This window comes from Hippichthys cyanospilos, chromosome 20 (assembly GCF_059441005.1).
Source record: "Hippichthys cyanospilos isolate Australia breed blue-spotted pipefish chromosome 20, RoL_Hcya_1.0, whole genome shotgun sequence".
Classification (NCBI taxonomy): Eukaryota; Metazoa; Chordata; class Actinopteri; order Syngnathiformes; family Syngnathidae; genus Hippichthys; species Hippichthys cyanospilos.
In genome coordinates this window covers 3,225,409-3,251,464 of record NC_142388.1, presented here as the reverse complement: position 1 = coordinate 3,251,464, position 26,056 = coordinate 3,225,409, and the positions used below count along the sequence as shown (strand labels likewise).

General features: G+C 42.1%; 3 protein-coding genes, 1 long non-coding RNA gene and 1 other non-coding gene across 6 annotated transcripts; 1 reads left to right on the top strand and 4 right to left on the bottom strand.

Annotated features, from left to right (window-relative positions):
• Nucleotides 1-7,187: 7,187 nt before the first annotated feature.
• LOC148406972 (uncharacterized) lies at nucleotides 7,188-8,500 on the top strand. The gene is made up of 4 exons (XR_015863857.1): nucleotides 7,188-7,602; nucleotides 7,712-7,753; nucleotides 7,916-8,066; nucleotides 8,399-8,500. It is a non-coding gene; the product is annotated as an uncharacterized LOC148406972 (long non-coding RNA).
• A 443-nt stretch (nucleotides 8,501-8,943) lies between these two features.
• ppp4r3a (protein phosphatase 4 regulatory subunit 3A) lies at nucleotides 8,944-18,767 on the bottom strand. 2 transcript variants are annotated; one of them, XM_088403063.1, is made up of 15 exons: nucleotides 17,808-18,767; nucleotides 16,833-16,888; nucleotides 16,649-16,747; nucleotides 15,054-15,671; nucleotides 14,080-14,157; nucleotides 13,870-13,986; nucleotides 13,518-13,634; nucleotides 13,279-13,410; nucleotides 12,535-12,637; nucleotides 12,297-12,455; nucleotides 12,046-12,215; nucleotides 11,625-11,764; nucleotides 10,890-11,080; nucleotides 10,531-10,742; nucleotides 8,944-9,965 (listed from the first exon to the last, which is right to left on the bottom strand). In XM_088403063.1, exons 1-15 carry the CDS (start codon nucleotides 17,947-17,949, stop codon nucleotides 9,840-9,842), a joined length of 2,460 nt encoding a protein of 819 aa, XP_088259189.1. In that variant the 5' UTR covers nucleotides 17,950-18,767; the 3' UTR covers nucleotides 8,944-9,839. The 2 variants fall into 2 exon arrangements, with proteins under 2 accessions (XP_088259189.1, XP_088259188.1); XM_088403062.1 differs by having other exon boundaries at nucleotides 11,625-11,767; nucleotides 17,808-18,766.
• Nucleotides 18,768-19,372: 605 nt separating this feature from the next.
• Nucleotides 19,373-20,683, bottom strand: erh (ERH mRNA splicing and mitosis factor). The gene is made up of 4 exons (XM_088403065.1): nucleotides 20,525-20,683; nucleotides 20,259-20,346; nucleotides 20,019-20,139; nucleotides 19,373-19,956 (listed from the first exon to the last, which is right to left on the bottom strand). Exons 1-4 carry the CDS (start codon nucleotides 20,525-20,527, stop codon nucleotides 19,854-19,856), a joined length of 315 nt encoding a protein of 104 aa, XP_088259191.1. The 5' UTR covers nucleotides 20,528-20,683; the 3' UTR covers nucleotides 19,373-19,853.
• Nucleotides 20,684-21,214: 531 nt separating this feature from the next.
• On the bottom strand, nucleotides 21,215-26,043 carry tcp1 (t-complex 1). Its single transcript, XM_088403064.1, has 12 exons — nucleotides 25,916-26,043; nucleotides 25,190-25,275; nucleotides 24,979-25,107; nucleotides 24,447-24,544; nucleotides 24,260-24,370; nucleotides 24,006-24,187; nucleotides 23,639-23,765; nucleotides 22,793-22,968; nucleotides 22,586-22,709; nucleotides 22,148-22,340; nucleotides 21,893-22,056; nucleotides 21,215-21,582 (listed from the first exon to the last, which is right to left on the bottom strand). Exons 1-12 carry the CDS (start codon nucleotides 25,986-25,988, stop codon nucleotides 21,369-21,371), a joined length of 1,677 nt encoding a protein of 558 aa, XP_088259190.1. The 5' UTR covers nucleotides 25,989-26,043; the 3' UTR covers nucleotides 21,215-21,368.
• On the bottom strand, nucleotides 25,525-25,659 carry LOC148406969 (small nucleolar RNA SNORA29). Its single transcript, XR_015863897.1, has one exon. It is a non-coding gene; the product is annotated as a small nucleolar RNA SNORA29 (small nucleolar RNA).
• Nucleotides 26,044-26,056: the final 13 nt, after the last annotated feature.

The following is a 26,056-nucleotide window of genomic DNA, read 5'->3' as shown; positions in this document are numbered from 1 at the left end:
CAATCCAGAAATACTGAATTACTGCATTTGCGAACTTGATAAATAATAAAAACGGATAGAAAATGTGGCTTTTACACCACGTTTTGGTCTGTTACAAGCCTTCAAATGTCTACAATGTTTTTTTTTTTTTACAGTTTTGCCTTTCATCTCTTTTTCACCATCTGGCCAACGCACTAGCTAGCAGGCTAAAAAGGTCAAGGCATAGGCGGCCCATTGTAACTTTTGTCAATATCCCGGCACTTATCTGTAATGTAAGACACTTTACGGGAGTGATGTGCTTGGGGGGAGGATTCATGGAACGAGTGCTATATTTGTCTGTTCTATTTGTATGTGCGAATTGGAGGGGCGACGCAAACGGGGCAAGGTGTGATATGCTGAGATGGTATACACCGGCGTGCCCTTGAAATGTCGGACGGACGAAGGGCCACGAGCGTTTGAGTGCTCAATGAAAGGATAAGCGTGTGGCCTGACTCTGCGAACTATTACACCCGGAACCCTTGACACACTGAGTAACACAACGTATGTCTAAGCCTATAAAAAGCCTTGCTGGAATGGCAGCGAAGGGGCTGTCCTGCTTGTAGCGAGCGCCGATAGCCGCGGCGAGATAATGATGAAACGAGTGGGGGGTATGATAGAATCAGGCCTGTGGAACAGCGTGCTAATAATAGCAACTGGAACTGTGTTATTCCAAACACTGCCTGAGAGGGACCATCTTCACACCTTTTTTTTTTTTTTCAAACACGAGGGATACGTATGTGTAGATTCTCAGTCATACGGGAATCACCAACACAATTCAATCAACGGCACGGGGACTTCTTCAAATGTCCATTCCTGGTTGTGAGTGAGACTAAGGCACTAGACCTGTGACCACTGACCGATAATAACACAGTATGAAAGTCACAATTACAATAAACATTTGTATGTAAAGAAAAACTTTTCCAGGGTATAAATATGAAAAATGAAATGCAGCAAGTGATGGTCCGATATCAACCAGATAAATCGTATTTGTTATTGGTCTACAGTACATCTGAAATTTCTAATATTCACACTCAAATACAAGCAGTCCATTCCGGACTCCGCTTTTGCTCTTCCATCCAGCAGCTTTACTTTGTTTGAATAGTATTACTTGATTAAATCTATTCTAATACTTCATACTTTAAAAAAAACATAGGTATTTTCGATTCCCTCTTTTTTTTTGCAGATTGATACCATTACGATTTCTCAACTCGAGTAGTCACTGATACCAAGTACCGATACGACACACCTACTAAAGGTAGTGCCAAAATAGGGCACAAAAAAGTTAAAAATGAAATACTGGATTTGTGGCTAGTTAGCCGAAAAACCCCGGCAGAGTAGCCAGAGCACAGGTATCAAACCAAGGACTGGGGGCCAGATCCGGCCCGCCACATCTTTTTATGTGGCCCTAGAAAATGCTGATTTGACTCCAAGTTTCTGGCTAAAATATCAAACTTGCACACTGTCTTCAACTTTTCATTCTCCAGGAGAGACACGGCCATTTGAAGCCATACACACTCAAAGTCACAGACACTAAAGGATAATGTGAGAAAAATACCTGCACCTCAATTGTCCTTGCTATTTAGTTTAATAATTAAAAAAAAAAACTTCACACGAGACAAAACACCTCACAATCGATAAATGGTTATGCCCTCGTAGAACCGGCATCGCATCCATGTTGTATTTTCACACGCCACAGAAACCAAAGCAATCAAGAATGAAAGCCAACGCAGAGTACGTGCACGTGCATGCATGTGCTGTACAAATGTGCGAGTGTGTGTCGCGGAAGCCAAAGATAAATGGAAGCAGAGTCTTGTGGAAACCACTTTTCCCTCCGCAAGAAGGAGCGGCGTGGCGTTGGCCTCTGATGTGCCCTACCAGAGAGGAAAGAGCCTCTTTCATTCCATCTAAGCGGGGTTGCCTCTTCTCTTACAGCCGACCATCTGAAGCCCATTCCCTCGCCTCTCCTCCCCACTTCGCCGTCAGCCGCAAATATAACAGCTCCCCTTCTCCTTCTGCCGCTCCTAATTGTGCCCAGCCGTCAGCGAGACGGAAGAGGTGAGGAGCCGGGAAGAGGGTAACACCAGGAAAAGAGGGAAGAAGAAAGGGAGGAATGAAAGATGTGTTTGTTCAGTAGCGCGCACTGACACATTCCTCTTATCTGCTGCCCAGACTAACCAGATGCCCTTGGCTGGCGGGAGGGGAGAAAGATGAGCTGTAAGTTTGGGGGAGTGCGTTTAAGCGTATGCCGCAAGTTTGCAAAAGTAAGAGGCCGGAACCCAAAAGTGTCCGTTCTTTATTGCGCCGTCAATTTTCAGATTAAAATGCTGTAAGCGCAGAGTTTCTTGGCAGAGGCTGTTGGAAAGGTGGGTAGTATACAGTAACTTAGTTGCAAGTTTAAGGAAGTCAAATAGAAGACCAAGAGCCGGTTCGTCGGTTGTTTCCTTTATCAACTCCCCCATAGAAACTCTCCCCCGCAAAAAAACTTTTGTAAGCACCACCCTAAATTGTAGTTGTTCTGCTAACAGGTAGAGCTAATCCAATGTCAAAAATTACACCATTGCACATCACTTAAAATAAGTATTAGCAATTTAAAATATTATAAGAGTTAGAATATAAACCAAAATAGACCAAGCCACTTGACAAAATGCTGCAGTATATCATCGTGTTTGCTAGGTTAAATGTAAATGTGTGAAGTATGGATTAAATTGCAATTGGCAGTCATGTCCACGAGGAGGCGTTGTAATGCTCAATTCAACTGCATGTACATATTCAACTATTGCAAATCCGCTCACTAAACCATCAAATTATAACCAAGTGAGCAACTATTATGAGTGACTGTTCCATTAAAGCTTGTCACAATTTTATCTGTCACTTGCACTCGCAATCGTGGCCGTGTGGCTTTCGTGCATCACACGAGCAAAATGCGGCCATATTGCTTTCGATGAGGACAAGGCGGTTGAATTTCTTGCATCAGGCACACAGGATTGACGTTCCCAACAGGCTGCGTGATGACGTCTTTGCACAGCGTGCCTCTGACATAGTAGCAGCAGACTTCCTGTCTGCAGATCGGTTTCTTTTTATTTTCAATATTGAAATAGTGACAATCTAAATTGAGTTTAATCGAAGTCAATGAGAATCATGATATGAATCGGTTTTCAGCACACTCCTACTTTCAACTTTCTTATCCTGTTGTTTGAGAGTTCCGTCATTCGTTGGTCCGGCGGCAAAAGGAGCATCGCCCCTGCCAACATGGCCGCCATTTGCGCTAGCCTGCTGTAATTTGCCCGACGTGAAAACGATAAAAGTTTTAGTCATGCTAATGGTTTTTTTTTTCACCACTTTTGAAAACTTTAAAATAACATTTGAAAAACTAAATTAGGAATAATAATAATTCTTATTCATAGTCAGGCAGGGAAGACACACATTAAAGATTATCATTCGCAAAACAGACCCCGAATAGACACACGATGTGACAGCAGTTTTGGACCAAACGTACCTTGACCTCGGTCCCCAGAGGCGCCCCCGTCTCCCGTTGACCGCACACGCTAAGCGGCGTGCCGCGATGGACCTGGCACGACGCGCGCCAGCGCCACATGATGTCGAGACGCCATCAATAGTCTCAGACAGTCCGGCAGCAGGAGCCAGCATGCCTTGCTGCGTGGACCAAAAAGAAGAAAAGGGGGGGAAAAAAAAGGTTGATTATAGAGCAATATTCACTCTGTCAAACAGAGCTTTGATTGCTACTGTATTTAGGGAAACAGTGTGTTTGGTTAGTTTTAGATTACTAGCCGTAAGCCACGCCGAGGTTTGATTTGTGTGGCTGCATAGTGACTTTAATGTACACAGTATCCTGAAAAAGTGACCAGAGGGCCAATGTGCGAGTGACTGGTCCCACATGTTCAACTCCCACTGAACCGAAGGTCCGATCCGCATGTTTATTGACTGGAAACTGACACCTTTAAGGGCTTCATTCATGCTAACGCACGGGACAACCAGGCGGATGGAATAGCTCCTGTGGCATCAGTATTTTGCTCACTCTTGCCCCAAGTGATTTTTATTAGATTTTTCATTGCGTTATCCTTCACGGGAGTGTTTTTCACCCTTAGGGCTTCATTTTTCAACAGTACCTTCAACTTAGGCGCCCAGTCTTAGAATGTTTGCTTCAAATCAGTGAGCTTCAAGCACTTTTAGTACAAACACTGACCTGTGGTAGGCAACATCTAGAAGAGAAAAATAATAATGTGTCGTTTAAAACTGACCTACATATGAAAAGACAAACAATAGCACTTACTCGCCATAGCGAGATGAAGTCGCTGGCGGCCATCTTACATTGCCAGTTGCTAAATTCACCTAAATTGAATACATTGATTTTTCTGTGGCGTTTCCATATTGTTTACAGTCCCGACGATGAAAACGCCATAATCTGTGGTGTACGGTAGTACCAATAAGTATGGGACAAGTGTTATTTGTACATTTCATGTATTTATCTGTGACGGACAGAAAATCTTTGATGGCAGAATATTGGCAGATATAGGGATGTTTGATACCACTTGTTTCCCAAACTGATTCTAGTATGAGTACTCAACTCTTTGGTACTCAAATACCAATACCACTAATACTTTAGATACACACAATTTAGCCCAAGATTCAGTGACATCATTTTAAAGAAAACCTATTTATAACAATAGAGCATTTTCCTTAACATTTCCTGAAATAACTAAAATTTCTAGCCTTCCAATCTGTCAATTCTACTTTGCGATCCTAAAACTGCTTGAGTGGGGCCATTACCAATATCGGCAGCTATCGAAAATACCGTTAACTTGAAATAAAGCCAGGATTAAGACCGATACTAATACTTTGCATCAGTACATGCCCTCCCCACCTATTTAAAAGCCCATCACTAGTCAACACTGTTAACCATGTAAAGTAAGCAAAGCCCAAATGGAAACAAAAAAAAACGTTGTGAAATGTTAACTTCCGATTTGTGAGTCACAATCCACGATAATTAATAATTATAATAATAGAAAAAATAGAAGTCGCCAGTAACATTGGCAGCACACTACCGGCCAACTGTTACTTCATTCATCTTTCAGCTCTTACTCTGTTGTTGCAATAGATGCTGGATTTAAAGAAAAGCTTTAAAATTATTAAGTATGGTTTTGAGACGGACATTTTTATGGCAACAAATTTTTGTGGTTGATTTAACAGAGATAGCATATTTTTTTTCCCCTGCCCATGTCTTCGGTAGATCTTAGAGTTTCCACTTCAGATGAAAACATTCTCACTACTCGGAAGACACAAAGCCATAAATCAAAGTTCTATAGTTGCTGCTACTATCTGCAGTTCACGGTATGGATTTATGACCGGCCCCCATCAGCGCGCTACACTTCCGACCCATCACACGCACGCAAGCACGGGGTGTGGAAGGTTCAGTCTTTATCACTGTGACATTTCCATTTAACATGCAGCCTATGGAGCGCTTATGCTCACATCCATGTTTCCTGTGCCCACACCGAGGCACAAAACAGACCACTTAACATTAGTGACGGAAGATCAGGACCAAATACTTCCACTTCCTGACACTGGCTATGGGAAAATTTTTCATTTGGATTGCAATGGGGAGTTAAACTGATAAGCTTTAAGGCTTTTTTGCTGTTTGTTGGTTGAAACATTGACCCTTGGTCCTAACCCTGCAAAGAGCCAAGGGTTGAACATACCTGTACAGTATTACTTTTTTTTTTTTCCTTTTCAAAAGCAAGCAACATTCCATATTGTATCAGACTCCATTGCTTTGAGCAGATGGATCTCAAGGGATCTTAATATAATAATAGATAATCTCAGTGTCTCTTGTAGGTTAGGCTTACTTTGAGCCCAAGTACAATTTTTTAGCTCACTTCAAATGTCCGAGGAAAGCATACTATTAAGTTCAATCAAATGGTATACAGCAAAAGATCTTTGTTTATATAATCGGTTCAAAATTGAAATATGTTTTGGTTTGACCTATACAAATAATATAGGTGCTTATGTTCCGAGTGAAATTAAACATATAACAATTTAATTCAGGAACAGTCAGCAATGCACTTTCGGCTGTTTATTAAACAAGTCAAACCTTTAAACATATGAAGAGAAAATGTAAACACCTGGAAGGGGCATGGATGAAATGCTGGAAGCTGCCAAATCTGACCTAATGCTCATGATGTCATTTCCTTTCAGAGTTTGATCATAAGACATTTTATGAAGAAATGGAAAAACGATCACCAAAAATGTCTACGCATTTCAAAAATGAATGCTATTTTACTTTATCTTCATTTTTATATTTATATATTATGCTACATTATATTGAAAGTCAAGCACCGCTATTTGCTGGGAATTGGGACCACGCTGGTGTGCGTAGCAAAAATCTTTATCAAAGTGACACTAATTTGTTTTTAATTTATACACCATGATTGTGCCAGTCCGGCCCACTTCAGAATAGATGTCCCTTGTTGTGCTAAAATGCATTTGGCACACCTGGTATGCAAAACAGCCCATTTTTTAGGTTGTCTTGGAAAAAAAACAACCTATTGTGGGGGTTGTTTTGTGCAAAGCAATGGAGAAAGTTGGCTCAAACTGACCTCAATGATGTGATAGCCTTTTGTGTCCCATAATTGTGTTATTGGTAACTCAAATGTTAATTTTACCGTTTTACTTAAGAATCAAACACGACAGTAAAGTAACTATGTCTGTGCATTTTGTAACTTGCCACCACTGACCAAAATGTGACCATAGGTGCGTTTCTTCGACTAAGTTGTGCAGCTTTCAAACCTTTTATGCAGCGGGAGAATATTGCTTGCTGCCCTTTTGACTGGAAGCTGTCAAGCCATCAAAAGTAGGCCACCATATGAGGGCAGCTTGAGAAAAGTAGCGCGGGCTTCTGTGCCTGACTGCATCTCACCTCTTGTGTAATGTACACCAGATGGGACGGATGATGTCTTTCCATGCTAACCCGGAGGTCGTCGGTCGGTGTCCAGGGCTCCGCTCTCACCTGGAAGCCGGGGCATGGAAGGCGGTGATTAATCACGTCACGAGGCCCGCGCGCCCCCCCACGGAGGCCCGGAGAATTTCGGCGGACACAGAGGAGACATTGTGCCGGGGAAACACAGGTTATTGTCCGGCATGACGTCGCGGCCCGGAGGGGGTCGCTGAGGGGAAACTTTGAGTCGGTGTTGACATAACCCAAGCCGGGCGTCCGAAGTTTTGACGGCCCGCTTGCGCACAGTAGTTCCAATTTCACAGTCTGGTTTGCTGCCAGAGGAGTTCTACATTACTGGATTATTATTATTATTATTATTTGATCTCGTCCATATTTTTGTGTGCATATTTGATCAAGTATCTCAGTGGCTTCCATCATTTCCGAGTAGGTAAACGCAGGTGATCGTATTCAAGCCCAAATCCCAGACAGGTGAGCCGTGATTAGTAGTTCATCGCAGTGACGTCATTTTCAATCGACAACAAGTCACAAAATGGCCGCCCGTGACAGGTAAAAATGGATTGATTTTGCTGCGTTATTCATCTTAATCAGAATGTCATGTTTAAACCAATGAGGTACGTAGAAAATATTTTTGTAGACTCACTTTTTAAAAACATTGATTTCGTTCCATATACTTTTTATTTATTGATTCACTTTTTTTTATTATTATTATTTTTGGCTCAGTGGCCACATGGAGGAAAATCCATTCTCAAGTGAGCTGGAATGGTAAGACCATAATATTTACCTTTAAAACTATAAGTGTCACTTATTTGTAGACTTTTGCTATGCTATGTGTGTTAATCCAGGACCAGACGTGAACGTGTCAGGGCCGCTGCCCAGTGGATCAAAAAAAAAAAGAAAGAAAAGTGTCAAATATGCTTTTCACAGGCCCAGCAGGAAGCGGAGCAACAGCGATGTCTGTGATGGTGACCCCACAGACTGGCAGACATACAGGCGGGTCGGGCCGGGCCGGGCAGCGGCATCTTGGCAACGGGGAGCAGAGGCGAGGAAGATGCTCACACAAATAGAACACACAGTGGTAGGGAGGGCTTCTTTTGTCTCGTGATGGCTTTCATCTGTGACATCTGAGCAGTGTGCTCCATCTCTGTTGATTTTTAATTAATAAGAACTGGTTGAAGGCCATAATGCACTCGAGCATGAATCATTTTAGCGTAGGTGGGAAAATTACTTGTGACAAGGATTCCATTTTGTGTCATTTAAAATAAATTCAAAAATTATTTTAACACTACCACTACGGTGCCAAATTGTGTAGGGATTTGAATACATCACATTCCTGTAGAGCCGAATTATAAAATGCGATTTAAATGACCCTTGGAAAGACGCATGATTGACGCTTGTCTTTTCTGGTAGAACAAGTTTGCCATCTGGTGGACAAAGAGTGAACCTGCATGTCAATCCCCTGTAAAAGGATTCCTTCGCCTTTTTCTGCATTAAAAAGTATTTTCTCTACAATCTGGCAAAATTATTTGTCGCATACACTCTTTGCCTTTAAAAGCACGTTAGTCATGTGACATTTGCAAGCTGAGCAGGGATTGGTTGTTACTTGACACTTAAACGTCATTTTCAGTTGACAGCAAGTGAAGCAAATTTTAAAATTTTTAAGATTGCATACGAAAAATATCAACGGTGCGTTTTACTGTAGAAATTTGCTAAATAAATAAAATAATCACTTTAAGGTAAACTCCAGCAGGTTAAGATTTATTTGTTTTGAATACTTTTGGGTCCACATTAGGGACTTAAAAACGATGCCACGACAGGGAGACACTTGAGGACAAACGGTAGTAGGACACCTTACAGCAAAGTTCATTTTAATGGTCCCAAGTATTCTGAACAACTAAGTGTACACTCATGTAAAAGGAAACAAAATGAGAAGATATGACAAAATACATCATATCTAGAATTCCACTCAATCTTTAATCAAGACGGGATTACAAATTTTCTTCAAAAAATCTGCAGTTTCAAAGGGCAAAAATGGTAAAACTAACTCACCTACTGAGGTCTTTAAAAACCTGTTCAAGTGTGACTGAAAACATCCTGATCATTTAAAGGCAGGTCTCTTTTTGTCATTTACAAAAAAGAAAACGGGGTGGGGGTGGGGTCAATGGATTGCGAGACAAAAGAGAAACTGAAACAATTAAAGAAAATGCTGGCTCCCCCTCCCCTCTTCAGAGAAATGTCTGCCGGAGAACGACAACACTGATGACATCATCAAACTACAGGAAAGACTTCTCTCTTTGTCTGGTCCGATTTTGCTAACTTAAAACGGACCCAAAGCAACAGACAAGGAGGAGAGGAAGAAAAGAACAAAGAGAAGAAGTGGATGAGGGGATGTGGTTGAGTGTGTGGGTCTGAACCATTTGGCCAAATGATGTCCTTCCCTGAGTGGGGGGCAGTGGGTGGGGGGCAGTGGGGTTATGATCCAAGTGCGCAAGCTCTTGGGGGTCTTCAGTCTGCATATACAATTTTTTTTTTTAATGCGGTCATTTCCTCCGTCGGCTTCATCCTAACAGTGAGCGCTCAATCGCCGCGCGGCCCGTCCTCCGCTTTGACTCGTTTGTCCTCTTAGACGCGTCTCCCTCCTGCTCTCCTGATTGGCACTTGTTTGAATCGGGCTGGTCGAAAGGGGGGAGGGAGGAGGAAGAATCCGTTGGCGTGCGTCTCCTCTCGCGAGCCGGCGAGCAGAGTCGCGTGGCTTTGGTTCATTCCGTTTGTTGAAGGTTGATCGTTCCCGTTGTCGAAGAAGAAATTCCCGTGTTTTACAAAACGTCTGAATGAAGCGCGAACCCGGGTCTTAGGAGTTCAGTTTGGACTTTTTCGAGGGCGGCAGAGGGTCGTCTTTGCTCTCGCCTTCCTCCTCCTCCTCGTCTTCCTCATCCTCGTCGTCATCGGGATAGTCCACCAGTCCTACTAGTCCTCCCTGGAAGCATACAATTCATGCTTTTATAACTTTAACCTTTGAATCACCGTGGACTGGTCAAGGGGTCAACAATTTGATCGCGGTTCAAACAAATACAAGAGAATCTGGTCAGTATTCAAAATAAAATATATTCCAGTCGGCTAATACATAAAAAAACGGAAATAATTGCTCAACGGACCAGGACCAGTACCAGACTGCAAACCGGTGGTTTTGGACGCCTCACCTAGATGACACTGAAACCACACAATGGCTTGCTATTTCTTAAATCCACCAACAGTGCCATCTAGAGGAGCATTGTTTTCATGAAACAACGTTGAAGTTTCATTTTCCATCTGTACCCAAAAAAAACTACAGTGGACAAAAAATAAATAGGCTGAGTTTTTCGAGGAGAGTTAAAAAGATTTTCGAAATATAAAGTGCTCAATGTCAGTGAATAAGCGAATCAGTGTGCTGAGTTTACCAGGGTTACAAAAACTTATATGTAATATAGAAAATTATTTGGTTAATGTCCCTTTTAAGGATATATTGCCCTAACAAAGTAGTCATCTTGCCTTTTTTAACATACCTTTGTAGTCACGGCCGGGGTGGCGCCTGAGCTCCGCGTCCCCGAGCTCGGAGACTCGGGTGAGCCAGGAGAACCGGGGTTTAGGGAAGCAGATGACGGCGGGCTTGACAGGCTGGTTTTGGTGGAGCCGGAAAAGGAGAGTTTGAAGCTCGGGTTCTGCCTGCCCGACAAGCTCGACTTCCCCAGGACATCCTTGTCTTCTGTGTCTTTCACTGCAGGCAAAGATGAATCGGGGGCGCCACTAAGTAACACTTGACAAGGGAAACGGTACCGGTGACACTGGTTTTGTTTTGATAAAACACAATTGAAGTTCAATCCCGTCATATAATGTGAAGAATAAATACTAAATCAAAACTTGCATTTTTTCCTCTCCATGAATTTGCTGATAGGTTCCATGAGATCCTCCTCGCTCTTCATCTTTTCCGAGGGGCGCACGACGGCTTCACCGTCCTCGAGATCCTCCTCGTCCGTGTTGAACCACATCTCCTCCTCGTCCTCCAGCGTCCGCGCGTCTCGGCGGAAGCGATGGTTCCTCAGGATGGAGCGCATGCTAATGAATCATCACCAATGAGAGACGGGTTAAATCTCTTGTTTTGTTTGTCCGTACCATAAGTGTTTATTCGAGGCTCTTTGCGGGTTTCAACAAGCTAAGATAGAAGACTAATATATATTTGGTAATCAATTAGGTGTCAATGAATCAATTAATTGAAGCACTGCTTGTATTTACTCATTTAAAATAGTGAACCAGCACTCAGAATTCAAATACTCAAACATTTGTATTAACATGTTTATTTTAAAAGCCATACTATGTTATTTTCCTGAATACAACGTTTTTGTGCTCAGGCCAAACCAATAGTGAAATAACTGACAGCACCCTCACCTAAAATAATGAAATGAGTCATCCAGACTAATTAAACAGTAGGTAGAATTTAATATTTGTACTCCAGTAGTCAGTTTTGCTCTCTAAGGTGGTGTCAGTGCCTGATGTTGACACTTAAGAGTAAATGACATGAAACGTGTTTGTTGTGTATAACCAGTAATCAGACACTTATCATTTAAAGTGACAAGTGCAAATAGTGAAGGCGTCCCTCTACCTGTCTAATTTGGGGTTGTCCTGCCTCTCGCGTTGCTGTTCATAGCGTAGCTTAAGACCCTTGAAGGTCTGAACATAGTCCACATCCTCCAAAGCCTTCCAGTAATTCTCAATAATGTGAGCGGTCAGAGATTTGACATCCTCCTAGAGGCAATGGAAAAGAGAAGAGGGAGGGTGATGTGGGGGAGACGGGTGCCAGGGTTTCGGGTGGGAAAGAACGTCGGGAGTTGGAAATGTAATGTAGTGATGGGGTGGAGCAAGAGGAGGAGTGCAGTGTGGGGAAAAAGAAAAGCAACAGGGATGGATGGAGAAAATACACCATACAAGTTAATACGCATTCAGGAAATTATTTACACCCAGCCCAATTTGGTGCGTTTCCTTTTTTTTTTTTTTTTACCGCATATGTAAAGCAAACTACTCACCACACGGACATACTCGAACATCTCGATGATAGCCGAGTTCATGAGATTGTAGCGCGAGCCGTTCTTGAGAAAGGCCTTCACCACAGGCTCGAAGAGGAAATTCCTCATGATGTAGCGGTTGTAGAATTCATCTTTCAGACCGATGATTCTCCGCATGAAGCGCAGGGCACCTGGTTGGCGCAAGGCGGGAAAACATTTACAAAATGACGATTACGCTAAAAAACAGTCCCGTTTTGAGTGCGCTAACTCACAAAGTGCCAAGAAGGCGTGCTGAGACGCGGTGAGCACTAGCACCCTCCTGAGGATGTCCTTGTTGATGATGTAGTTTTTGATGTGATAGGTGTGATGCTCCACGCAGAACGTCAGCAATTCCAGGATGAGCGCTAACAACTGAGATGTTTGGAAATCATCTAAGAGAAAGCAGAACAATTGTTGAGAAGTGGAAATTTTGTGATGTTCATGTTGCTCGGCAGACATTGAGACATTCACCTTTGCTGGGCTTTTCCTCTGTGGTGTTGGCCAGGAGAGGAGCTGACAGGACGTGCATACAGTGCTTGTAGAAAAAGCTCAGGAACTCTGTCTTTTCCGTTTTCTGGAGAAAAAGGTGGATGACATATTGTAGTATATTATGTACGATACTTTTAGCCAGCGGTGTCCAAACTACAGCTTGGGGGGCATTTACAGCCTGTTATCCACATTTTTGAAGCCCACGGTATACATAGTCTTATAAATGAGATGGTCAAACAATTAGCAATTTCATTTATTTAAAATAAATCAATCTCGACTAAATGGGTTTTCATTTATGACCATATTTATTGCAGGTTTACCATGCTGTTTTTCTTGATATTCTATCTCCTAATTCAAATGAGAGAAAAAAAAGATAAAATAGAAGAAAAGGGAAGAAAAAACAGAAAAAAAGTAACATAGTAAAATAACTGTATAATAGTGGTATAATATATATTATAGTGGATAATAGTAAAACTAAAATAAAAAAAGGGAGCACTGCGTACTAAAACTACATTTTTAAGTCGTAGTCCAGAGTTCCATTAATCCATCCCTTCATTTTCTATAGCCAATTATACATGGACATGCCCTCTCCCCAAAAAATAAATGAAATCAAATTCATTCACTTGAGGCCCATTAAAAAAATAAAAATAAAAAATCTGTCTGTATTTTCATGTATGAAGCTCATATTTGTTGACTTGTTTTGAAGCATCGCTTGCACAAACTCACATTAACTGTAGCCAGCATGTTTTCTGGGTCGACTAGCGTTCTGAGCAGGCCCATCAGCTGCACGGCTCCTCCTAACTCGGGGTCGGTGTCACAGATCATGTGTTCTATGATGAGGTTGATCAGTAGGATATCCTGGAAGCACCCCACAAAAACAAACATACACAAAAACAAACAGTAAAAACATTTGTTTCATACAACTTGTTGCTATTTAGCATGCGGTATTCGGCGGTCGTACTCACATCATCATTTTGCTGAGACTCCTGCATGACAAATTCTCGTACCATGGAGGGGTTGTACTCCACCAGATAAGAGAAGATATCGGTTGCTGCCCCCCGTACCTGAACGTCATCCATTCCCTGCAACAAAAGCAGGCCTTATGTCAGTCTGTTTTCTCAAACAAAAAGGTGAAAATGGGAATAACTCTGTTCCTTGAATTTTTGCAACAACAAAAAAGGAAAAAAAAAAAAGAAGAAAAACAGGATTGAGTGTTTTTTTTTTCCTGTTGGCTATACAAAGCTCACGACAAGGTCCCAATAGTGAAGTGTGACAGCGGCACATAGATTAAATTGACATTCAAGCATCCAGACTCACCAGTATGACCTCCAGTGCGGGAAGAATACCCATGTTAGACAATGTCTTGAAGAAGGCATCTCTGTTTTGAGGTTGCAATGTTTGCGAGAACGCGCAGAATTCCTTCAAGAAGTTTACCTGACATGGAAAAAGGCTCTGTTACATAGGTTTTTTTTTTTTTTTTTTATTGATTGTGCTTTGATTTGTTTGCAAAATAAATCTCACTGATACCAGTTCATGTCTTTTGTCATCATCTGTAGCCTCATCTGTTAGCTGTGCAAAAAGATCAGTCAGGAACTTCTCATCGTCCTGTCATTGAAGAGAATGAAATGGTGAGATATTTTAAAAATCTGACACACTTAGATTATCACTGCTCGTTTGCTAGAATGAAAAGGAAAAATCGCAATTTAAAAATTAATTCTGATTTATTTCTTTGTAAACAGAGGAGGAAAAAAAACACTTTATTTGAACTAACTTAGTTCATCCGCATATTTAACTCACTTACATACATCAATAAAATGTGGATCTCATTTCTCTGAGCTACATGCGTCCTCCATGTACTTCATACTAAAATGCGGCGGTCAACTAGTTGTGAATGTCATCTGAGGGCAACAGCAAAAACGTAGACACATATTTCCATTTTCGTTGAGTCAGCATAATAGGTTTACACAAACACTTCTTGGTCTCTATGGCGACAACCACTCTCTCACTCACACACACACACACACAATTCACACAAAAGGTCACGCTATCATAAAAAAAAAGAGTGGAAAAAGATGATCAAACAACAGAAATGTTCCCATTGGGAAACCTTTGATTGATCAAATAATTTACAGTATGGGCAGCTTTGCATTGGAAGTATTTCATTTAGTATTTAATTTTTATGGGGTAGGTGTCGCGGTATTTATTGTTATAATTTTGATTTGGCAACCCATTAATATTGATACTACATATTTCACCGACTTTACATATTTCGATCAGCATAAATATTGCAATTATGCAAAGTTATGCAAAGCTATAATGTCATTTTGCAGGTCAATCAATGACACCAACAAAGATGATTTTTTTTTAATCCACTCAATGTTTTATACTTTTTCTTTAAAAAATATCAGTTTTATATCAGTATGGAAAAACGTAGTATCGAATCCGTATTTATTCAAGCTGTACTCCCAAGTTAGCACTGACTGATGAAGACGTGAGCTCACCTGAAGCATGCCCACAATCTCCACCTTGTTGAAAAAGATGAAGGAGTGCAGGGTGGACAGCATATTCTCCTCAAAGACGGAGGGAGTGGGCAGCACCATGTCCTGAATGTACTGCACCCGATACGTCTGGTGGATTTTCTGCCGTAGTTCAGGGTCAGAGATGGGGATCACCTCCTTAAAACGGGCCGTTTTTGTGAGGAACTCGCGGTGCCGCCGCGGTTGCTGGAGCGCCGGGTCGAACTCCAGACAGCCGATGACGTCCATGATGCACTCGTCCGAGAACATGACCTCAAAGAGCGCCGTGCGGTTGAGTAGAAAAATGCCTTTGATGATTTCGTAGAGGTGGTGCAGTCCCTCCCGATTCTCCAGGTCCTCACACACGCGGAACAGTTCCAGGAGCTTGCGGATGTAGCCCTCGTTCTCCACGGCCAACGCCAGTTTCTCGCGCCGCAGCGGCGACGGCAGCGAGGAGGCCACCAGTTCCGCCAAGTCCTCCAGCCGGTTCAGCTCGCAAGGCGGGAGCTCCAAACCCGGCGACGACATGTCATCGAAGCGCTCCTCTTCCAGCTCGTCCACCACATCTTGGGTGATGTCCACAGAAGGGTCCTTTCCTTGCACCTTGAAAAGGAAGACATCAAATGAGTGCTGATGTACTAGTGGGATTAATTAATAAATAATTAAATGAACACATATATATCTAAATTTGTGTTCAAATTTTAGTGTGCCTGAGTCAATCACTAAAAGATCTAATACGCTGAATATTTGTGGAAAAATCTATTTTTGCCTTTGTCTCAAAAAAAAAAAACTGAAGTTTTGGTGATTGTGTTATTAGAAGACAGAAACAGCTACGCATGAAAATTGTTTGTATTCCATTAAAAAAAAAAAAAAATCAGCATTATATTAGTATTAAACATAACTATGCTGTCTGCCATGCAAAATGCACAGTTTGCAAATATTGCAATTCTTCACTTTGCACAATAATATTTTCATACCGCAAACATGATCATCATTATATGATGCTAGCTTCGCGTTAGCTTCCCGTGAAAAACTACCAAAATGATCTGCCATTGGTTGCGCTTAGTTCCGCCGTCACGGAATGCTGTTGCGACTTTACCCTATAGTACATATCCATAAACATATGCAATATATTTTACACTTTTTGCAATGTCCGTGTAAATTGGGAGTATTTTAAAGCTTACATAAAAAAAAAAGATAATTAAAATAACTTTTTCCACTCAATTTTGATCAGCTGAAAATGACATTGGGAACTGATCAACTGGGTCAATATGACCCAACTTTCTGGGTTGTTTTGCATAATTATTAGAAATCCATAACTACTTATGTGCTGGGAACACATAATTGCATGTATATTCAACCTGCAACTTGGACTCTACTCTAAACAACACAACTTGTATTGTTGGGTGACCAAGAAAATGTAAGCGCTGATTTTTATTAATTTGATCTATTTCACCATTTGATGCTTATGGCTGTTTCAATTATTTCATAATGGATGAGATTCTGTGACTCCCACTTCTAGTCACAAATGCACAATGCTCTTGACAAAAAAACACGCATAGAGCCAAAGATTCAGGCACCTGGCAAATTTTCTCCCAGATCTCATCACAGCCGGCTTTCTCCTGGAAGCTGAGGGCCAAATCATAGTTTTCGGCCTCTGACCAAACTATGAGTGTATCCTATTAAAAGAGAAAAGCAATGTGTGCATAAGAACACATACAAAAAAAAGTGACTCTGCAATTGAGCTGTACAAAAAACACCCACCTGCTGTTTCTGGTACGCTGTGTTTGTGTTTATTTTGGACTCCAGTAGTAGAGAACCTTGAGGGTGACAAATAGACACAACAAATCAGATTGGAACATATTGGAAGTGCAGTGGGAAGTAAAAGCACAAATACATGTTTTAGTAGGGATTTTCCTTGAGTGTAACATTTTCTGACAACTTTTTACTTTTGCTCCCCACTAAATTGACTCCTTACTTTTGTCAACCTTTGCAGATGACAATGACAGAGAAGAAGGTAAGACAGTTTATTTAAAATCTCAAAAAGTGCGTTAAAAAACACAGAATTCAAGACAAGAACAACATATTCAAATATCTTTTTCATTCAGTTTGAACTGTGCCTGCCTAGAATAAAACGATAACACTTTTTCAGACCGATACCACTACAAATACTCAACTTTTTTTTTAACTACACAAGTATGACCATTTCAACCCCTGAAGATGTCAAAACAATTGTGTCAATATTTTGGACTGAATGTAAAAGTCTTTAAAATTGTGCCTTTGTTTATTGAGGCGAATTTTATTGAGGTCATGGGTCCGGTTCCGGCTACGGCCTTCCTGTTTGAAGTTTGCATGTTCTCCCCATGCCCGTGTGTTTTTGTTTTCCTGTTTGTTTGACACACCAAATTGACCTTAGGTCTGTCTTTCAGTTAGAATGGACATTCGTCTGTGTGCTGCGATTGGATGGAAAACCAGGTCTGGGTGCACCCCACCTGTAGGCCAAAGACGCCTGGATAAGCACCAGAGGCGATGGTGAGGACAAGCGTTTGAGAAAATGGACGGATGTCAAAGTATTAATACTTGGCATCGGTGACTACTCAAGAGTTGAGTACTGGTATCAGTCAGAGGGAAAAAAAAGTGGTATTCATCACATGAAGTGTTTGAGAGTGTCCCACGTGAAGACTGCTGAGTTGTCCAGTGTCTTGTCAAGGTGTGCATGTACAAATCAAACGTACTCACCATCACTTTCGGCTCGCACCAGAAGCGACGTGCCCTTCAGTCGGTCCACATAGCCCGACGAGACGTGTCCGGTACCGCGGTCGTCCCACTGTCTGTCCTCATTGAGGGTATAGACTTTGACTCGTCGTCGAGTGTCCGTCATCCTGGCAGGTGGTCGTAAGCGGTCTCCCCCCCTTCACCCAACCCCTGCTGGGCTTCTACAGGGCACCTGCTTCACCTTAGCAACGCCACAACTTCCAATTCAACTCTCGGACACGGTCCAAAAAAAAACTCTATTTACATCGATATATATTCACTATATTATTTCAACCCGATTATTATCGGCACACATTACATAAAAGCCACCGTGAAGAGTAGCATCAACAAACAAATGTTAAGTGCATTACACGCAATGCTGACATGAATTGGGTGCCCGTATATGTGCGAATAAATCCAAAAGTCGACTAACTCTCTGCCAAACAGGCTCCCGTTGTTAGTTTGTACTCCGGCGGACACAACGTTAGCGAATAGCAAAGCTAACGAGTTGACTTGCCTCCATGTAAGCCAAATTCAAGCGATTCGTATATTAACCGCGTTAAGGCTAAACAACCCCAACTGCACACCGAAAACATCCTCTTCACATTTACGGCCAGCATCGAGCGTTTGTTTTAATCCGGAACACTGCTTCTAAATAGGACAGAATAATGCGCCAGCTGGCTAGCGCTAGCTGCTATTTCTTCCCAAAGTGTTCCGCCATGTTCTGGCTCGGGGCCGCGGAGAGAAAACTCTCTCCTTTCTGGTACTTATACATTCCAAAAATAATGCAAAGCCACAAGCCGTGAGCGTCAAATTACTTCGAGGGTTTTGCTTCACACCGTATTGCTATTTGTCATTCATTCCCGATGTCTCGCTCGGATATTTGCTAACAGTCCCCCGTGAGTATTCAGCCATCTTGGGCCCCAACAGGCTGTACGGGGTTTCCAGCACAGCAACAACAGGGCAGCCCGCCACATTTAAAGAGACAGTACATGACGGAAGTCCCGTTCTCTTTATTACGAGCACGAAGGGATGGTTAAGTACTCGTACAACAAGTATGGTTATGAAAAATAAAAAATAGAAAGAAAGAAAGAAAGAAGTAAGAAAACGATTCAAGAATTTTGACAATTATTTTAACATCAGTGACATCCATTTTGACATTATTTTTCAACGCCAAAAGTGTCTGTTGTTTTGTGAAAAAAGTTACCAGTGTGCAGTATTTTGTACAATCCTTTACATCAAATGGAATGCATTGAAATATGACACTAGGGAGCTGAAATTTCCCCCAAATGGCGACAGCATGTCAAAGTTCAATATGGCACGGCCATTTGGTTACCCCACGACCAGGAGTGTGTCATCACTTGGCTAATATACTGTGAGTCAAATGTAGAAGAATTTGTCCAGAAAATTGACACAATACTGCACAAGGGTTAAACTCATTTCTACTTACATATTTGGTACAGAACCATCTTTTTTTTTCATGGATACAATATACCCCTAGAATTCAATATGGGCACCAATTACAAATTTCACAACAGCAAAACACAAAATATCTTCAAAAGTGTTTTATTAACGAACATATCACAAAATTATTACATTTGAATCAAAGTTGCAGTTTCTATGTACTCACATACAATGTAAAAAAAAAAACACAGAAACAATATCATTGAGCATTAAAAAATACTGCTACCAGAATAACATACCAACAACTCCTGTGCATTTTACGTATGTCAAGTCAGTCCAAAAAGAGAAAAAGTTATTGAAGAAATAAAAAGAAAATTCACATTGCAAAAACATGAATTAGCTTGGACATGTTATTGGAATAGTAAGTTTGTTTGTTTGGGGGTTTTTTTTTGAAAAAAGTAACTAAGTTAGAAATAAAAGAGCAGCCCCATATGACTGATAACTCCAAATCAATATGAACATCCTCTTGTTAAATTACAGCTTCCTCCTTTATCACGCATCTCTGAGTTTTTGACATATAACTCCAAAGTCTCCTTTTGGTTGCGTTTATACCATCAAATTGTCTCGCTATTTCCCTGCTTGGTGCGCTTGTCGTCTCAGCAGAACATAAATCTTCTCCTTGATCCAGTCTTTGTTATACGGCTGGTACGTTTGAGTGTCCGCCCTGTAACTTCATATGAAAAAGATACATTCAAGTTTGGAATGACGCAAATGATCAACTAAGACGCTTACACAAGACAGCTCAGATCTGCCAGGTCATCAATGAAGTCAAACAACTGGCTGATATCGTATGTGATGGACGGGCTGTTTGGATTCATTCTCTTGAGATGCTCTTCATACATTTTGCACACACCTATGTAAACGTTGCATACAGGAAAAACAGAAAATGAACAACAACCAGGTTCTTTTTATAGTGGCCGCAAATGCAAGTTATAAAAAGTGAAACTATTTCAATTGTTAAACGGTCCAAACCTTCCATGCATTCATTCATAGATTCGTAGTCAGCATAAGTCCGGCCTTCGGGTCTCTTGGTGGGCTGAACCAATAAGATCGTGTGCGACTGGGAAACGAATAAAAGTGTGAAATAAAAATTCCACGTGTGGCCTACTACTGTGTGATTGTTTGCGAAACTTGTTTGACGGTAAAATGGCTAGTTAGCTTAGCTGTAACAGCACATCAGCGACCAACTTAAGACGAACATTTCAATGTTGAAGCAGAAAACGATGTTATTCACTCACCATGTTCGCGTTGAATTTGAACTAAACTTCCGAAGGACAAATCTGAGATCGAACGCCCCTCTGCGTTTGCAAAAAACACACTTTCCCTTGAAGCTGTTTATGCTGCAAAAGCGACCGGATGTGGGGCAATTACATTTCCGGTATGGTATGGAGGGGCGGGGCCAAAGCGAATATCTTTCCAGAAAAATATTCGACATATACTGTAGTTTACTTTTTAGTTTTTGCAATATGTGAAGGAAATCATATATTAGGTTGTTATCATGTGTTTATTTCTTGTCTGGAATAGTGTGCATTGCTATCCATGTATGCAGTCCTAGTTCATCTCACCCCGCTTCTTACTCTTTTTGCTGCTTAGCAGCTAGGCTTGTCCTAGTTTTTAGAGATTTCTCCGACACAATCTTCACCCGTTTGAGAACTTGATATAAAATGACATGAAAAGCGTTTAGGACTTCGCCGGAGGCCCACATTTAATAATAACTTATAGATGAAATATCCACAACTACCTAGTAGTTTTTATATATATTTTTTATGGGTACAAAATGTATATATTTGTGCACGTGGCAAAGCACGGTAAGATATGCAATTGTCCTACGAGTGGTTGCTCTGTGACCAATTTCACTACAAACGATGGGCAGGAGTTTTGAAAATAAAACAACCGCAACTTATTTTGAACTTGAATCAACAGTCATCTCACAAGCATTGGAGCTTTATTAAGTGTCCAAAACAATAGAACATGTCACTTACAGTCAAAGAGGATGAGGAGTGGGGACTCAGTAAACAGGCAAAGTGCAAAGCCTACATACACTTTCGAGCAAGAACCAGTAAAGATCTCCGTCGGGTAAAGTTAACCCTCCAGAGAGCCAGAGCGCACGGCGTCTTGGTACGACGGGCCGCCCTCCTTGGGCTCGGGGAAGAGCTTGATGAGGTCGTCGATACGCAAAATGGTGATGGCCGCCTCCGTGGCGAATTTCAGGCTCTTGGTCTTCACCATGGTGGGTTCGTACACACCCGCTTGTCGGTTGTCTCTGGGTTTTCCTTTCAACAGGTCCAGACCGATCCTGAGACAAACACCCCCACTCAGTGGTGAAATACCGAACGACCCAACCATCCGATCTCATTGTGTTTGGAACGTTTTATCAACTCGCGATTAGTTGTGCTGCATGATTTTATTTATGCATTCATTGTGCAGATTTATCTGGTGTACGTACTTGAAGGAATATTAGCTATCTGCAGAGGATTCAAAATATGAGCCTGGGGGTTGTTATGGCTAACATCAATGTTACTTTCATTAGCGTGTTCTTGGTGTTTTGCATTACGCTACTACTAGCTTTTAGGTCATGTGATGTTTCATACACTGATCTTACTCACCACTTGAGATTCTTGCGTTCCGGATTGACCTGAGCCTCGTTGTGGAAGGCCCTCAGTTTAGCCACCAGGTCCGTCGAGTCCTGCGCCGCGTTGACGGCCAGCGTCTTTGGGATGACGAGCAGGGAGCGGGCAAACTCGGCGATGGCCAACTGCTCCCGGGAGCCCTTCGAGTACACCACAACGCAAATAAATAAACAAATGACTTATCGGCCACGTCCACACGGTAGCCGCATAAAGAAGCAGGTCTTTGCTTACCATGCTTGTGGCGTAATTCTCCAGATAGATTGACAGGGCCGCCTCCACGGCGCCCCCTCCCGGGACCACAGACTTGGACTCCAGCACTCTCTTGACCACACAGAGCGCGTCGTGCAGCGAGCGCTCCATCTCATCGCACATGAAGTCGTTGGCCCCGCGCAGCACGATGGAGGCCGACGTGCGCGCTTTCGTGCTACAAGTTAGCAAAAGACGGCCACAAATGATGACATCATGAATATGATAATAGATTAAAAAAATAGAATTAATAAAAACATTATGTGGTTTCTTTACTTCTTTACACAATAAATTTACCACTTAAAAAAAAATGGAACAAAAAAACAATCAATAAATAGCCAGCTTTTTGACAATTCTGAAGGTCCTCCAATTAATCGGTCAGCCCTTTCATAGAAAGCAAAGTAGGGCTGGGCACTTATTTACTTCTTAACGAGGATGAGCTCATCATCGCAAATGCGTTCCTGCACAACCTCCTCGGCTTGACCGAGCATGGTGGCCTCAAAAGTCTCCTCTCCTTCCAAGTTGGTCAGAGAAGGACAGACGGTGGCTGTGATGGACAAAAAGAAAGAAAAAAAAAAGAATGAAAAACAACATCTCATATATAAATGCCAAGCTAGATTGTCATCTCACCCCCCGTGGCCTTGGCGATGCGTTTGAGATCCCTCTTGAGAACTCTCCTCACAGCCATGGCACCGACGTCCACGAAGTACTTGAGGCACATATCGTCGATGCCACCAGTTGTTAGCACCACGTTAGCCCCAGAAGCCAGAATCTTCTGGATCCTCTCCTTAGTGATGTCGGACTCCCTGCGGCAAAACATTTCCAAGCTGTTCACTCGCTTTGTTGGTTGCGAAGTACGATGCTCATTACAAGACTAGGATGTCAAGAAATTGGAGCTATTAGCTTATGAAAATGTGCAGCTGTGAAACTGGGCCCTTCCAGGTCATTAAGCAGCATCCACATCATAAAGCTTACAGAGAAAATATCAAGATGCGCAAAGATTTAATCTGGCAAAAGTTTCCTATAATAATCAAAATTAAACAGTTTTGATCAGCAACTTTTTGTTTACCAAATAATTGCATCAATAGTTCAATATTTCTTCACATTGTTCATGAATGTATATTAAATAAGGGAGGAAAAAAAAAAGAAACACACACACCAAACGAAATTGGGTTCCCAAAATTTTGACAGGTTTGCGATCCAGCATGGCCGACTTGGGAGTTTAAAGTGAAATACGCCATACAAAATGAATTATGTAAGGATGTGGAATTGACCATCCCTCGCTGCAACAAATGTTTTTCAAATGTCAGGTTCCCAAAGAGAACAACAGCTGAATTGTGAAGCTGCTGTGTCGGCTTCAAGGGCGTCTCATTGCTTTTCCCACACTATCACGGTGAAAACGATTTGTAGAGTATCACAGCAAATAAATATGGGATTGTGGAAAGGCAGGGTAAGAACAAAAACTACGTAATCAACCTTTGTCGAATTTGGTCCAGCTTCTCAGGGTCATTGATGACGACTTGGACGCCCATCTTCATCTTGGTCTTCTGCAGGCTGAAGTCCAAACAGGCAATCTTGGCGTTGATGACTCGCTTTGTCATGCCTGTAAATAACAAGACATTCAATTTTATTGGAAAACAATCAGGACAAGAGTTTCACGTATTTGTTGTCTGGTTGGGAACGAGTTGTCACAGGCGACAAGCCGGCGTGACCGTGTTTTCCCCCAACCCATGTCGCTGTATCCCACGCGTATCACTGCCTACGTCACAGCAAGACACGGCAGCAAAATAAAATGGGAACGTTCTTAAGGCTCGATAATTTCCCTGTGTGGGAAGCGACGTACCCTGTGACCCGACCGTGCAGTTGAGCGCATAGCCGTTGACCAAGAAGCTCTCCTTCTGGCTGCGCCCGTGCGCTTTCAACACATTAACGGAGTTGATGGGGTACTTGGCCATGCCCTTGCTGTCCACAAACTTCACAGCCATGGTAGCGTCCACCACCATGTTGGCGAAAAAGTCTGCATCACTGAGCGCTCGGGGTTAAGGCGACAATTTGGCACGGACGGCTTTCTATCAAATCCCAAAGCGGAAAGGATACACTCCAATGATCTTGGAGGACATGGAGGTCTTCGCCGCGTTGAGTAAGCACTCCCGGCCAAGGTCGTCCGTTCCGATGGTGAGATTCTCATTGATGTAGCGCACCGCCTCTCTGAGAAGTCAAAATGTGTCAAAACCCCTCGAGTCAGCGACAAACAAAGCAAAGTTCTTCGGGGAGGACGTCTTACTTGCAAGCCAGACGATAGCCACTGATGACCGATGTGGGGTGAATCTTCTGCTTGACCAGCTCATCTGCGCTCTTCAACAACTCCGCGGCGAGGATGACCTGATTGAGAAATACAATTTCAGAAATGACCACACTAATTTTTATTCTCATTTTTATATAAAGGTTTAAATGTTAAATCTGAAAGGTAAATAATTTATGATACTTTATCTCAAACAAATGCAACATTCAGTTTTTATTAAGATACAAAATTATGCCATCTTATGATTTTTGTAAATGCTATTCCTATTTTTTCATACCTTTGTGTCATCAATCGCTTTACATTGTTAGCATTGTTAGCAAATATTTTGGTATTTCAAATATCTACTGTTCCATCTTTTTATTAGAGGCAGCAGAAGAGGGGCTGCATATCCTCTTCAGACACAGATGGGAAGTTTCTTTCTCCTGTTTGCATAGCCACACGCCCGTAGCGGTGAGCAGACGTGTAGTACTATAACAGGACACGACAGGGAATGGGGACATTTGTTTCCACTTACCACAGACGTGGTCCCATCTCCGACCTCCTTGTCCTGCAGGTCAGCCAGTTCACACAGGACCTTGGCAGCAGGGTGCTCCACCTCCAGGAGTTTCAAGATGGTTGCTCCGTCATTGGTGATGGTCACGTCCTACAGATGCATTGGAACAGAATGAATGCCATAAACATTTTTTTTAGAGAAAAAAAAATAGGATGCATTCAACCAGACTCACTCCAATGTCGTCCACCAACATCTTATCAAGGCCAACTGGTCCAAGGGAGCTCTTGACAATGTTGGCGATGGATGCTGCAGCCATGACTGAAATGACAATTTTATTTTGTTTACTGGAGTAGATTAGATTGAAATATCGTCTAACCTAACGGCTGTGGTACTTATGTATATAAAGCATCAATTCAAAATAACTGGATAGCAACAGAAAATAGTGAAAATGCAGCGGGGTTATTCGTGTGTATTAAACGTCGTTTTTTTTGTTTTTTTTTTGCAATGAAGGTTTCCAAAGAATAGCAAAGGTAAGTAGACGTATAATGGATTATTTATATGTATTTTTAGGATTTATTCTGTCATTTTATTGGGTGAGGAAACACAAACGCAACCACACCTTCAGACCATGACAGAGTTCTTCTTTCCCATTAGCATAGCCATCCATTCATGGTTTAGAGTGGAAGGTACATAAATGGGATTTAAAACCAATTATAACGCACCAGTTAAAATTCAACTACGTCTGTCAAGTTTTAGTTAACTCTGTGACTGTCATGTTAATGATTTGTACAACATGCAACCGAGTACGACGCCGACTTTTATGCTAGCGTAAGCATGTAGCCGTGCACATGTGCTAGCCACAAAGCCAAAAGAATACCAAATTTTTCGGCCTTGATGAAGCGTAGAGATCACAAAGAAGCGCAAAATATATGTCGCGTTCTTGCGCGCGACTACTTACCATTTTGGGTGCGAACCGACTCGCCAGTTGTACGCTGGCCGAGCACGTTTAACGGACCGTCCAGTAGCGACATTTTGGACCACCACACCACCAAGAAGAAAGAAAGCGGCGGCGCAATGCACTATGGGTAAACCGGCCTCC